The sequence below is a fragment of the Crinia signifera genome, chromosome 3, assembly GCF_055691185.1.
Source record: "Crinia signifera chromosome 3, ASM5569118v1, whole genome shotgun sequence".
NCBI lineage: Eukaryota > Metazoa > Chordata > Amphibia > Anura > Myobatrachidae > Crinia > Crinia signifera.
In genome coordinates, this window is record NC_139219.1 from 30,493,452 (window position 1) to 30,507,301 (window position 13,850).

The window sequence follows — 13,850 nt, forward strand, 5'->3', positions numbered from 1 at the left end:
TGGAACCGCTGGCAATGAACATGTTGGTAAGCAACACTTAAGTAGCATCATTTTTCATAGGCATTATGGTGTTTGGCATAATACGTAATGGAGAATATGGTGTTTGGCTTAACATGTAATGGGCATTATGGTGTAAATTTTTAATGCGCGCCTTCAGCGCGCAATGCCCCTATTTACAGTATGAAGCATATTGCGCTATTGCTATTGTGCATATTGTGTATTAGGGGACGGTGTGTGACATCAGCAGTAGCTGGATATGCCCGTATTAGGGGAAGGTGTGTGACATCAGCTCAAGGCCGGATATGACTGTATTAGGGGAGGGTTTGTGATGTCAGCACCAGGCCGGATATGCCTGCATTAGGGGACGATGTGTGACATCAGCACCAGGCCGGATATGCCTGTACTGTATTTGGGGAGGGTGTATGATGTCAGCATCACGCCAGATATGCCTGTATTAGGGGAGGGTTTGTGACATCAGCACCAGGCCAGATATGGCTGTATTAGGAGAGGGTGTGTGACGTCAGCACCAGGCCAGATATGCCTGTATTAGGGTAGGGTGTGTGACGTCAGCACCAGGCCGGATATGCCTGTGTTAGGGGAGGGTGTGTGACGTCAGCACCAGGCCGGATATGCCTGTATTAGGGGAGGGTGTATGACATCAGCACCAGGCCGGATATGGCTGTATTAGGAGAGGGTGTGATGTCAGCACCAGGACGGATATACCTGTATTAGTTGAGGGTGTGTGATGTCAGCACCAGGCCGGATATGCCTGTATTAGGGGATGGTGTGTGACGTCAGCAGCAGGCCGGATATGCCTGTACTGTATTTGGGGAGGATATATGATGTCAGCACCAGGCCGGATATGCCTGTATTAGGGAGGGTGTGTTACATCAGCACCAAGCCTCATATGCCTGTAGTAGGGGAGGGTGTGTGACGTCAGCACCAGGCCAGATATGCCTGTATTAGGGGATGGTTGTGACATCAGCACCAGGCCGGATATGGCTGTATTAGGACAGGGTGTGTGACGTCAGCACCAGGCCGCATATGCCTGTATTAGGGGAGGGTGTGTGCATCAGCACCAGGCCGGATATGCCTGTATTAGGGGAGGGTGTGTGACATCAGCACCAGGCCGGATATGGCTGTATTAGGAGAGGGTGTGTGACGTCAGCACCAGGCTGGATATGCCTGTATTAGGGGAGGGTGTGAGATGTCAGCACCAGGCCAGATTTGCCTGTATTAGGGGAGGGTGTGTGACATCAGCACCAGGCCGGATATGCCTGTATATGGGGAGGGTGTGTGACGGCAGCACCAGGCCGGATATGCCTGTATTAGGGGAGGGTGTGTGACATCAGCACCAGGCCGGATATGGCTGTATTAGGAGAGGGTGTGTGACGTCAGCACCAGGCTGGATATGCCTGTATTAGGGGAGGATGTGTGATGTCAGCACCAGGCCGCATATGCCTGTATTAGGGGAGGGTGTGTGATGTCAGCACCATTGTAGCGCCCAGGAGTCTCTGGCTACTCTGAGCCCAGTGGAAAAATCATTAGATGGGAGTGTCTTACAAAGGATTTTGGACATGTATGCACGGCTTCAAATACAATAGAAGAATACAGTAGAATCCATTTGCACAGCGAGCACAGTCATTTAGTTACCGTTTCTTATATAGTGCCGCAGATTCCGTTGCCCTTTCCAATTGTAGACAGTGATAAAACAAACTGGGTAACAACAGACAGACTTGGAGGTAGGAGGGCCCTGCTGCAAGCTTACAGTCTATAGGGAAATTAATTCACAAGGTGGGATTTCACTCTAGCGGGTGGCGTCTTACCTGATCGCTGGCCTCTGCACAATTACAGCCCTCCAATCAGGTCTGGATTACCGCGTGTGGGATGCAAAACCATGCTCCTTATGATGAATAGACCCCTAATAAATATATCCCCTAAGAAAGACAGGGACGGAACACAATTTCCCAAAATTACTGTCTGCATCAAAACTAGATTAGTGTTCAATAAAAAAAGAAGCTCATTGCTCTAAAATGATTCAGGGTTTCTGGATGTACCCAGGGCAGCCGAGAGAAATGCCGGTCACCGGTAAATTTTTGGAGGCTTGGCCTGTGTGGGGTATGTGGACACCTCCCACACTTAGGCCACGCCCCCCAAAATGTTTCGAGGAGGGTGAAAGAAAACTCTAAAAACTGTAATCTCAGCAGCAGCACACACCTACAGCATGTGCTGTGCTGACAGCAGGCTCAGCATGACCTCTCAAGCTGTCAGTGAGACACTCATGCTGAGCCTGCTGTCAGCACAGCACATGCTGTAGAAGTGTGTGCTGCTGTTGCTACCCGGGAGTGAAGGAGGGGGAAGGGAGGGGTCGGACCAGGGCCCCTCCAGCAAGCCTGGGCCCGGGTAATTAGTACCCGCTCCCCTCTCGGCTGCCCTGGATGTACCCCCTGTACCCCAACACGTACTGCCTAAGATATGTCATATTTTATTTTGAGGCTGATCTATAAGAATAATATTTACAGTCCCTTTGTTCTATTTTGCAGGTCCCTGATGAGGTATGACGTCACTGCTGTCCCCTACACTCCGGAAGATCCAGGGCTTTCTATGTCTCTTATTCCTTCTATTACTGCGTGGGGCTTATTCAGAGTTGTACATAGCGCTGATGATATTGCAACTGAGCGATTATCGGCAGGCTGAACATGTGGAAGGGACCGTTTGGGGTAGTACCAGGGAATGGGGGCATGTCTGGTTTCGGGGGTGGGGGTATCTAAGGTCAGCAGTGATCATAATGCCGGCATTACAACTTCCGCATCCAGTCTGATTAGCCATAGGGCTACTTTTACAGTCCATGTTCCTCGTCCTTGGGCATAGGCTGCAAATGTGTACACAGTTGCAAAGAAGTTGTGATGGTTCCGGTGGGGCATCTTCATTTCAGGGCTGCATCTTCACTTGCTATCATTAGCAGTTCCGTAGCATAGAATTCCGCAATTGCATTAGCATGCAACTCTGAATTAGACCCAATATATGCCCAGATGGAGCGTGATTGTTATATACTACACTTCATGACTTGATGGGGTTATTCTGGTTAACTAGCAAAGCACATTTGGTTTGCTAATGGACAAAACCATGTGCACTGCAGGTGGGGCAGATGTAACAATGCCTTGTAATCATCAATTTTTTTACGACTGATGTAGAATAATTTTGCCATTGATGGGGGAGAACCTCCATCGATGGCTCATCATAACTGAATACTTTTTTTTTTTTTTTTGTCAAGGTTCCGGGACATGAAGCATAGCTCCACCCCTGAAAACTGTAAAGCCACAACCCCAGGTTCTGATTGGCCCATGGGCCAATCAGTCAAAGAAAAATAATGGGCATCGATCGGCAAAACCATCGACGGTTTTGCATCCCATAGCATGCAACCATTGATGACTGTTTGCACTCTCATCATCAATGGGAATAGCACCAATGGCCATCCCTAGTGCATACTGTTGGGCCTGCCGCCGTCTCTGTTATCGTAATCATCATGTGGCCATAATTTGATTTCATCATTGTCAATAATTACAGCATTGGGACTAATACATCAGTGGGATGGGGGCAATACGATACAGGAGGGCTTGGGCCCAACCCTGGGTAACCCTACACATTTGGTCACACTTTAAAGCTCACCAGTTTCTTTGGAGGTTTCTTTGGCACCGAAAAATCGGGGATACAGACGAGGGGCCACAAAAATTTGAGCTTATATAATACAGAATACAGTAGATGCATAGGCGAATCTAGAAATATGCTAATGAGTGTCCCAGACCAAACATAATGGATTTGCGCAAAAATGGGTGTAGCCTAAGTTGAGGGGCGTGGCTAACAGGGGCAAATCCCTCCCACATATTTTATCTCTCTCCGCCTTTCTCATCGTGTTTTCTTAGCATTAGAAATAGCAGGCACCTGCATCTTTGTCACACACCCCCTCCCTCCCAACACTACCTCAACCCATCCACCCATCCCCATTCCTCCCCACCTCCCCACCCCAGCCCCCATGAGTGTGCAATTCACCCTGTGGGAGCATACAGTATCAGTAAAAACAAAACAGGGCCAGGAGGGGGGACAGATTACCACTTTTTATTTATTTTTTTATTTTAACACCAGGGCACTGGGCACGGCATTGGTCACGGGCAGGGCTGTCAATCCCCGCCGCCGCCACGTGACTGTGACCCGGACCCTGCAGTGCTGGCTGCTGCACACACACGCTAGCCACAGCAGCAGCACATGGAGGAGGACAAACAGTTGCTGGAGGGAGCCACCTGGCGCTCACGCTCCGCAAAGGACCATGGGAGGAGCTGCTGCAGTCGGCATGTGCGCAGCCCTCCCGTGGCCATCTTTTTGGTGTAAGAAATGGGCAGCGGCGGTGAAAATATATTTAAAGGTACAGAACGCCGGGCAGTCTAATGGGTGGTCCGGTGCACCCCCAGACCACCACTTAGATTCGCCTATTAGTAGATGCAATATAATATACAGTAGATAGTAAGCAAAAGGAAACTGTAACTAAACTGTGTATTTCCATATCTGTGACAGACGGTCTCCGAGGTCTCCATGGGGAAGGACTTCTTCAAGCTGAATAAAGAGGTAGCAAAAAAGAAATACAAAGACAACCGCGAGGTGACAAAACGGTTCCAGCTTCCTGTTGGGAAATACCTGATTGTCGCAACAACCAACAAACCCAACGACGAAGCTGAATTTTACCTGCGAGTCTTAGCAGAGAGCGATGTTTCAGCTCAGTAAGTGGAGGGTTATGGTATACTAGATCTACAGTGTCTGGGTCTACAATCATGTTGTCCACCACTAATGGTCGACAGTCAGAAGGTCATCAGGGTCCAAAGGTCCACAGTGAAAAGGTCGCCAGGGTCCAGAGGTTGACAGTCATAACGTCGACAGGGCCAAAAGGTCAACATGCAAAAGGTCGACATGAGTTTTTCATGCTTTTGGTGTACCGCGTCCCCTCGCATGGCTCGCTACGCTCAGCACACTATTATATTATCCCTCCACGCCGTAGTTGATGGTATGGTATGAAATACCGCCTGTCCGCACATGTCGGCTCAAAATGTTGTAAAAAAATGCATGTCAACCTTTTCCATGTCGACCATTTCCATGCCAACCTTTTGATCATGTCAACCTTTTGACTATCGACCTTTGGATCCTGTTGACCTTTTCACTGTCAACCTTTGGACCAGGGGCAGGCTGGGCCGGGGGGCAGGGTGCCAAGTGATCCCCGGGCCGCTTTACCAGTTAGTGCTGCTGGCCGTGACGCCGTCTGGTGATCCAGCGCATTGTCTTCCTCCTTCTGCGATGGCCGCGGCTTCCAGAACATGGCCGCGGCTACAGGAAAATGGCCGCCGTCCCCCTGCACTGATGACATGTCCTCAGTGCCGAACAAGTGACTGACTGACTGCCTCCAGGCAGCACTCCTACTCACTGCAACAGCCAGGTATGGGTCACATATGTCCGAGGATGGAGGGGGGAAGAGAGGAGGAAGCAGGTCGGACATATGCTGCTTTAGCAAACTATGCAGTTGTTACTATAAGCAGTGTATGGATAGGTGCGGGGGCGGGGAGGGAGAGAGGGGGAGGTTGTTTGTCTGTGCCTTATTTTTATTGGATGGGGTGTATGTGTGAGAATATGTTATATATATATATATATATATATATATATATTATGCTATTGCTATGTATGTGTAGTGTATGTGTATGTGTGTGAATCGATCTATCCTGTATGTATACATACCTCCCAACAGTCCCTATTTTAGCGGGACAGTCCCGATTATTAGGGCCTGTCCCGCTGTCCCACCCGCGGGCGGCAGTGTCCCGCGGTGAGGGGGGGCTGTTGGGAGTCCCCCCTGTCGGCTGCTAAGCAGCGGGGAATAAACGCTGTGCGCATGCGCACAGCATCCATTCCCGCAGCCAGGGGGCTGGGGGCATGCCTAGAGACTCACAGAGCCTCTGGGTCATGCCCCCATAGCGACAAAATAGCGGCATAGCACCCCCCTAAATAAGGCCACGCCCTTCGGCGCACATAAGCAGTGTCCCGGGTCCGTCGCCAGGAAAGTTGGGAGGTATGTGTATATATACTTACTTTGTGTGTCTATATTATGATATGTATGTATTTATGTATGTATGTATGTATGTATGTACAGTATGTATGTGTGTGTATATGTATGTATGTATGTATTTACATTATGTATGTGTATTTTCTCTGTATATGTATGTAATATATGTGATAGGAAAATCATTCTACGGCATATCAGAATTTTTAAATGCAGACTTTACTTTCTCAGAGTTTCATAGTCAACCGTCCGTGCCCCATCGCGTCAGGTTAAATATAAAAGAACAAAATACCTTTGTATATTTATCCTGCAGACAGGACATGGTTGGCCCCAAAACAATGAGAAAGAAATGTCTGCATTTATATTGAAGTGATATGCACTGATTTTATGCCGCCCACACACGGTGCGACGGACAGATGCGATGAGATGCGCACTCCCGCACACATTGCATCGCACAGCACATAAAGTATGTGCTGTCTGTACTTTTTGAACTAGATTGCATCGCATCTAGGTCAAATTGCAAGGTGCTTTAACCCGCCACATGAGATTTGATGCAATGCCGCTGAGTTCAATAAACACCCGGTGCCAATCACACCGTATATAGGCACCATAGTATATACATATGGAAAACACCCCCCCCCCCCCCCCCCCCGCGCCCCTATGAAAATCCTGCGTTTGCCACTGCTATCCACCCGTGCATCCGACGTTTGGGGATTGGGGAAGAGCCAGCGGGCGGAGGATGGAGGAAAAGACAGAGAGGAGGTAGCTGCAGCAGCACAGACCTGGAAACTGACAAAACCCGTCGTTGGGCCTGTGCTCTGGACTTGCACCCTAGGCTAAAAGTTGCCAGCCAGCCCCTGCTTTGGACCCTGTTGACCTAGAGGCTTTCTATGAGTCAGGATACCAAGTGGAAGATCTAAGGTTTGCTGTGAGCCCTTGTAACGGAATCGGTACATCTGTCAGAATGAACTTAGGTCTACAGTCATTAGGTCGACCCCACTAGGTCGACTGGCAGGAAGGTCGACCTGATTTAAGGTCGACATGGGCCAAGGTCGACATGATTTAAGGTCTAATTTGCATGAAGGTCGACTGGTCATAAGGTCGACATGGGTTTTTCACTGTTTTTTTTATCCGAATGTCGACATGGACACAGTTGGCAATGAGAATCGGACCCTCGCATCGCTCGCTTCGCTCGCAATGCTTCGGGCACGGTGGCTCGCTTCGCTCGCCACAGCTTTAATAACCTCCTCCACGCCCTAGTGGATGGTAGGGCATGAAATACCACCTGTCGGCACATGTCGGCTCAAAAAACAGTGAAATACCCATGTCGACCTTATGACCAGTCGACCTTCCTCATGTCGACCTTTATGCAAATTCGACCTTAAGTCATGTCGACCTTGGCCCATGTCGACCTTAAGTCAGGTCGACCTTCCTGCCAGTCAACCTAGTGGGGTCGACCTAATGACTGTAGACCTAAGATCATTCTAATAGATGACCGCTTCCCATTCCATGATGGTGAATGGATTATAGGAGGTAAATGAAAGAGAAGACAATATAGTTTGTTTCATGTCCTCAGACGTGTCCTCTGTATCCTCCTGAAAAGTGCACTTTAGGATATGAGCAATTAGTTAGAATAAAATACCGCCTGTCGGCACATGTCGGCTCAGAAAAGAATGTGAAAAAATCATGTCGACCTTTTGACTGTCATCCTAACCATTGTTGACCTAACGCTTGTTTTGACCTTCCAACCCTATTGACCTTAGCCATGTCGACCTCTTTCCTGTTACAACTTAAGCCATGTTGATCTTTGGTGGTTGACCCAATGTATGTCAACCTAATAGGTTGACTCCTGTCCCTGTCTGGGAAAGAAGGAGTTCCCCTTAATGTTAGTGTTTGAAAATGCTAATCCATGTTAGGGTTCCTGCAAGGAGGCTTCAAACCCCTAACCAAGATGGCCACTGATCCTATTAGTGCTCCACACCACTACAGAGATGCTGTAGAGCCAGGAACTGCCTGCATTCTGCACCGTTACCCAGATACCTGGCTGGTGACCTGTACACTCCGCTGCATGCAGCAAGTCTGAGAGTATGGCTGTAACTTCTCATTACTACTAAACCAGCCAGTCCGCTGACTGATTACTGAGCTCAGGACACCTGCTGGTGAGTACCTGCACTCTGCCATACCACCGCCACCTGTACTGACACATTCCAACAGGACCGGGGAGCGGGTCAGCTGCCGGGCGAGGCCAGCAACGGAAATCTTGGGGCCCTGTACACTGATATTTCTGCCCCCCGCCTCACGTAATTTATTTGCTTGATACATTTTCTCACTAATAACATTTATTGTATTTTAGTGACGCTGGAAATGTGGTGGATGCACAACCGTACGAGGTAAAATATCCATATGTATTTATTAAGCTTTCATATAAATGTACAGAGGCTTATAGGGCCTAATTCAGTCCTGATCGCAGGGCACATTTAGTTAGCAAATGCACTGCAGGTGGGGCAGATGTAACATTCGCAGAGAGTTAGATTTGGGGGAGTTACTTTGTTTTTGTGCAGGGTAAATACTGGCTGCTTTATTCTTACACTGCAGTTTAGATTTCAGTTTCAACACACCTCACCCAAATCTAACTCTCTCTGCACCTGTTACATCTGCCCCACCTGCAGTGCAGCATGGTTTTGTCCATTTGCTTAAAAAATTGTGTGATCAGGTCGTAATAGGCCCATAGTCATCAGTGTTATAATTGTATGTGGCAATTACCAACATTTTATCTCTTATATATTTGGCTACATCTGTCACTCAAAGTGTGTCTGGAGCTGTAACGCTGGGTTGTGGACTTCCATCTTAATTTATGATTGTCATCACCTGTTTTAAACAGGGTAATTGATAAAAAAGGTGTTTAAGCACAGGGGATGGTAATCCATAAATTAAGAAGAATGTCCTGAAACAGAGCAATGTGTCCCTCCTGGAGAGGGTCATGTTGGGAGGTATGCACCTCCCTCCCTCCCCCCCCCCTCCCCCCCATTCACGGCATCCCCACGATTAAATGGCACATGCAAAACACTGACATGGCTATGGTCGACAATGAAAAAGGTTGACAAGATTTATTTTTCACTTTTTCAATGTTTTCATATTCATTCTCATGTGTCGACATGGTGCCACACTTATGTCAACATTTACATGTGTTGACCTTTCTGTGTTGATTTTTTCTTATGGCAATTCGCGGCACCCCCGGTGACTCCCGCGATTCGCGGCCCCACCCCGTGACACCCCCCCTCCTGCGATTCGCGGCACCCCACGACCCCCCCTCCCAAGATTCGCGCCAACCCCCCGGGCCCCCCCTCCCGCGGTTCACGGTGCCCCCCACGACCCCCCCTACCGCGATTCCCCACCCCTGACCCCCCCTCCTGTCATTGCGGCAACCCCCCGCCCCCGCGACCCACCCTCCCGCGATTCACTGCAACCCCCCGTGCCCCCTCCTCCCACAATTCGCGGCACCCACACCCCCCCCCCCGCGACCCCCCCTCCCGCAATTCACGGCATCCACCCACGACACCTCCTCCCGTGATTTGCGGACACCCCTCACCTCCTCCCTCCCCCCCACCCCCGCGCGCGATTCACGGCAACCCCAGGATTAAATGGCACATGCAAAACACTGGCACGGCTATGGTCGACAATGAAAAAGGTTGCCATGAGTTTTTGAAGATTTATTTTTCTTTTTTTTAATGTTTTCATATTCATTCTCATGTGTTGACATGGACACCGATGAATTGCCACACTTATGTCAACATTTACATGTGTTGAACTTTCTGTGTTGATTTTTTCTTGTGGCGATTCGCGGCACCCCCCGCGACCCCCCTCCCGCGATTTGCAGCACACCCCCCGCAATTCGCGGCACCCCCGGTGACTCCCGCGATTCGCGGCCCCACCCCGTGACACCCCCCCCTCCTGCGATTGCGGCACCCCGCGACCCCCCCTCCCACGATTCGCGCCAACCCCCCGGGCCCCCCCTCCCGCAATTCACGGCATCCACCCACGGCAGCACCCCTAAGCCCCTCTTTAGTCCCCCGTATACTCACACACCCCTATCACTACCCAGCCTCCTGCTCTCCTGAACCGTAACTTCCACCACTGGGGAGTCGCTGACGCTGTTTTGCCCACATGCCCCTATCATGCCTCATAGCCCAGCCTCCTGCTCTCATGCACCCGAACTCCCACCCAGTAGGAGGAGACACTGACTAAGGGCCACCATCCTGTACTCCTGTACTGCCACGCTGGACCCTCACCCACTGGCAGAAGCTGCACAGTATCTACCACCCTCCTCTTTAGTCCCCCTTATGCCCACACACCCCTATCACTACCCAGCCTCCTGTTTTCCTGTGTCGTGACCTCCGCCAGTGGGGAGCCGCTGACTCAGAAACACCCTACTATACTATTGCACACACACACCTAAACAACACGCACACACAGCCCCCCCCCCACACCCACAAATGTCACTGTACCATCCACACTATCAATGTACATCTTACTCTGTAACCGCTTTTTAATTAAACAAAACAATACACACCCCCTTCCACATCATATGCTCTCTATTTAACACATTTCACCTATAACTCAAGTTGCAAGACAGGCCATCTTTCATACAATTCTAACCATCTTTTTCATATACAAATGTTCACAAATTAAGGGGGCGCAGCCCCTTACGACGGTGTGAAGAGCGCCCGTAGGGCGCGATGAATCACCTAGTGTCATATTAATTACCATGGAGGACACCTAGCTATAATGGCAGGTGTTTCCCAGATTATTTTATTTATTTATTAACAGTTTCTTATATAGCGCACACATTTTCCACAGCGCTTTACAGAGTATACCTGTATTTGAACATTCACATCAGTCCCTGCCCCAGTGGAGCTTGCAATCTATATTCCCTACCACATGTACACGCACACAGACATTCTAGGGTTAATTTGTTGGGAGCCAATTAGCCTACCAGTATATTTTTGGATTGTGGGAGGAAACCGGAGTACCCGGAGGAAACCCACGCAATCACGGGGAGAATATACAAACTCTGCACAGTTAGAGCCAGCGCTGTGAGGCAGTAATGCTAACTATTACACCATCCATGCTGCCCCATCCACCTAGTCTACTCACTCAGCTCAACTGTCCCACCGCCACCCCCAACCCCCCCAACCACCACCGGACACTGCCAGCCTCAAACGGGACGTGGGAGTTGGGAGGTATGAAAGTGCCCACACAGGGATAGATATCTGATCCAATCCGATATCTATCCAATTTCCTTTGAAGTCCAGAACACCCCTGATCATGGCCACACACAGAACGATTGAGTAAACAATCAGAGGGTTTACTCAATGGTTTAGTGTGGCCATGATCAGGAGGGCACTGTGTCAGGGAAAAAGGGTTCTTATGCCAGCACTGGAAAAGTGTGAGTGAACTTGCAATAAGGGGGCAAGGAAGAAGCAGAAGTTTACACCAGGGAATGGGTGACAGGGGGATGCACTGGGTGGCATAGCATCTGACTAGGGGCCCAGTGGCGTAGCTATAGCTCTGCAGCCCCCATGGTGGCGGGGAGGCGCAGAGAACATGTGGGCGCCGGGGGTCTGCGGGGCTATAGTTACCACTTACCCATTGCTGTTTGGTGCCCTGCCGTCACGGTATGCAGTATGGGGGCAGCCATTTTCTAAGAGTCCGTTTTCCCTATAGCAGCAGGAGCCGGCGCCGGGAGAGAGATGGGACCGTGACCGCAGATGCGGCCGGTCATGTACGCCGAGGGGAGGGAGGGCGCCGAGGGTAGGGGAGGTGGGCGCTGAAAAATCTGCAGCGGGGAGGGGGGGGGGAGCGAAAATTAGGTAGTTACGCCACTGTAGGGGCCAGATGTACTAAGCTTGAAAAGTGATAATAGGTAGAGTGATAAACAGCCAGCCAATCAGCTCGTAACTGCCATGTCAGATGCTGGGTTTGAAAAATGACAGGTAGGAGCTGATTGGCTGGTTGTTTATCACTCTCCATTTTATCACTTTTCAAGGCTTAGTACATCTCGCCCTAGGAGAGACAGCAGGTTATGACTGGAAGAGAGTGACACGGAGTGGCAGTGGGTGACATTAAAGGGGGGCACTGAGAAGGGGATGGGGGGTACACTGGGCTGAATGAAGGGGACACTAAGATGATAAAGGAGGGGACACTATGACCGGACTATTTGGTGGTTATTACCGAGGGGCAGTTGGAAGCATACTTCCCAACATGTGAGGGAAGGTAACTGGGACAGATTTTTTTTAGTGCGTGACCTAGTGTAAAGGAGGCATGGCTTATACCTGCAATGCTCCCACAATGCTAGGCCCCTTTTCTCACCGCTGTGGAGGCATGGCCAGCGGCTCTGTGAGCAGCGTCTATTGACCACAGTGCAGCATGGGGGGGGGACTCCCAACTGTCCCCCCTTCCCCACACGGGGCACTGCTGGCCCTGGGTGGAATGCGGGACAATCCCAAATAACACAAGATGGTCCCACGAAAATCGGGACAGTTGGGAGGTATGTAGAAGGGGGAAGTGGGCAAGTTGGGGATAAGGAGGGGTTAATAATAAAAGGATGGGAGGAGGGAACACTTGGTAGGTGCTAAATATAAGGTGGCTAAAGAGCCTGGGGCCTTGCAGTGTTACTATTCATGCTACCCCTGGTTTCCTTTAGTAACCAGGTGTTGAGCCAAGTGAGCCCAGGAGGGTCCATTTGGGCTCCCTTCTTCTGACCTTGGTCCTCTCCCTGTTCAGCCCTGTCATGTGACAGGTCCTTTCTCCCATTAGGAAATAGATCATTGTGACTGTCAGGATGCGGGTTCTAGGTGCGGGGCAATGAGATGGGTGCAGTGGGCTGTTTGTGGAAGGCAGGGAGATGCTGGACACAGAGCAATTCATAAGATGCCGCAGATTATTTCGCTACTTTATCTAAATAATGCCTCATCTTTCTGTTCCCTGGCAGAGGGTCCAGCTAAACATAACTGTATTTTAAAAAATATATTCTAAATTATTACTACCTATTGCAGGACACCACAGCGTTACCTGAATGTCATCAGTAGGAGCTGAGAAAGCAGTAGGGATGGTCATCGATGGTTTACGGCCGATGTAGATAGGGGAGAAACAGATGATTTCCCTCCATCGATGTCAAAGCATAAACAGATATCTTTTTTTGTCTAAGCCAAGGGGCCAGAACACAAACCATAGATCCATCCCAGACACCCATAAAGCCCCGTCCCAGGTTCTGATTGGCCCACAGGCCAGTCACTCAAATAAAAGGGATGGCCATCGATAGTTAAAACCATCACACAGGCCACGATACAAATCAGCGCTCCGCAGTGTTCCAAAATGGTGGGTAAACTACACAGTACACTACGCAGTACTCTTCCTTATATAGTAAACGGGCGAGGCTGGGTAGCGAAAACGAAACGCCCAGTTTTCACTTCATTGGTTAGTTTACGCATTTAGGCGTTCCACGAAAACGAAACTTTGAATACACGAAAAAATCGAAATTAGTAATCGCGTCAGTGTACCGAAAGAAGAGAAAGGTGCGAAAAATCGTAAACATAACCATTTTCGCACAACATTGAATACGGCCCTAAGTATGCTACCATCGATGGTCATTTGCACTATCGTCATCAATGGTAATAGCATCAATGGCCATCCCTAGAAAGCAGTAGCACACTAGATGGTCTCCTATCCTGTCTCTGCTTACCTGTGCCTCACTGGA

At 49.8% G+C, this 13,850-nt stretch overlaps 1 protein-coding gene across 1 annotated transcript in view; it reads left to right on the forward strand.

Moving 5' to 3' along the window:
- Positions 1 to 13,850, forward strand: part of LOC146062854 (calpain-8-like) — a 101,586-nt gene that overhangs the window by 70,269 nt on the left and 17,467 nt on the right. Inside the window, exons 11-12 of the mRNA XM_083174860.1 lie at positions 4,567 to 4,772; positions 8,448 to 8,484. Of these exons, the coding sequence (XP_083030986.1) occupies positions 4,567 to 4,772; positions 8,448 to 8,484 (243 nt within the window). The remainder of the gene's footprint in view (positions 1 to 4,566; positions 4,773 to 8,447; positions 8,485 to 13,850) is intronic.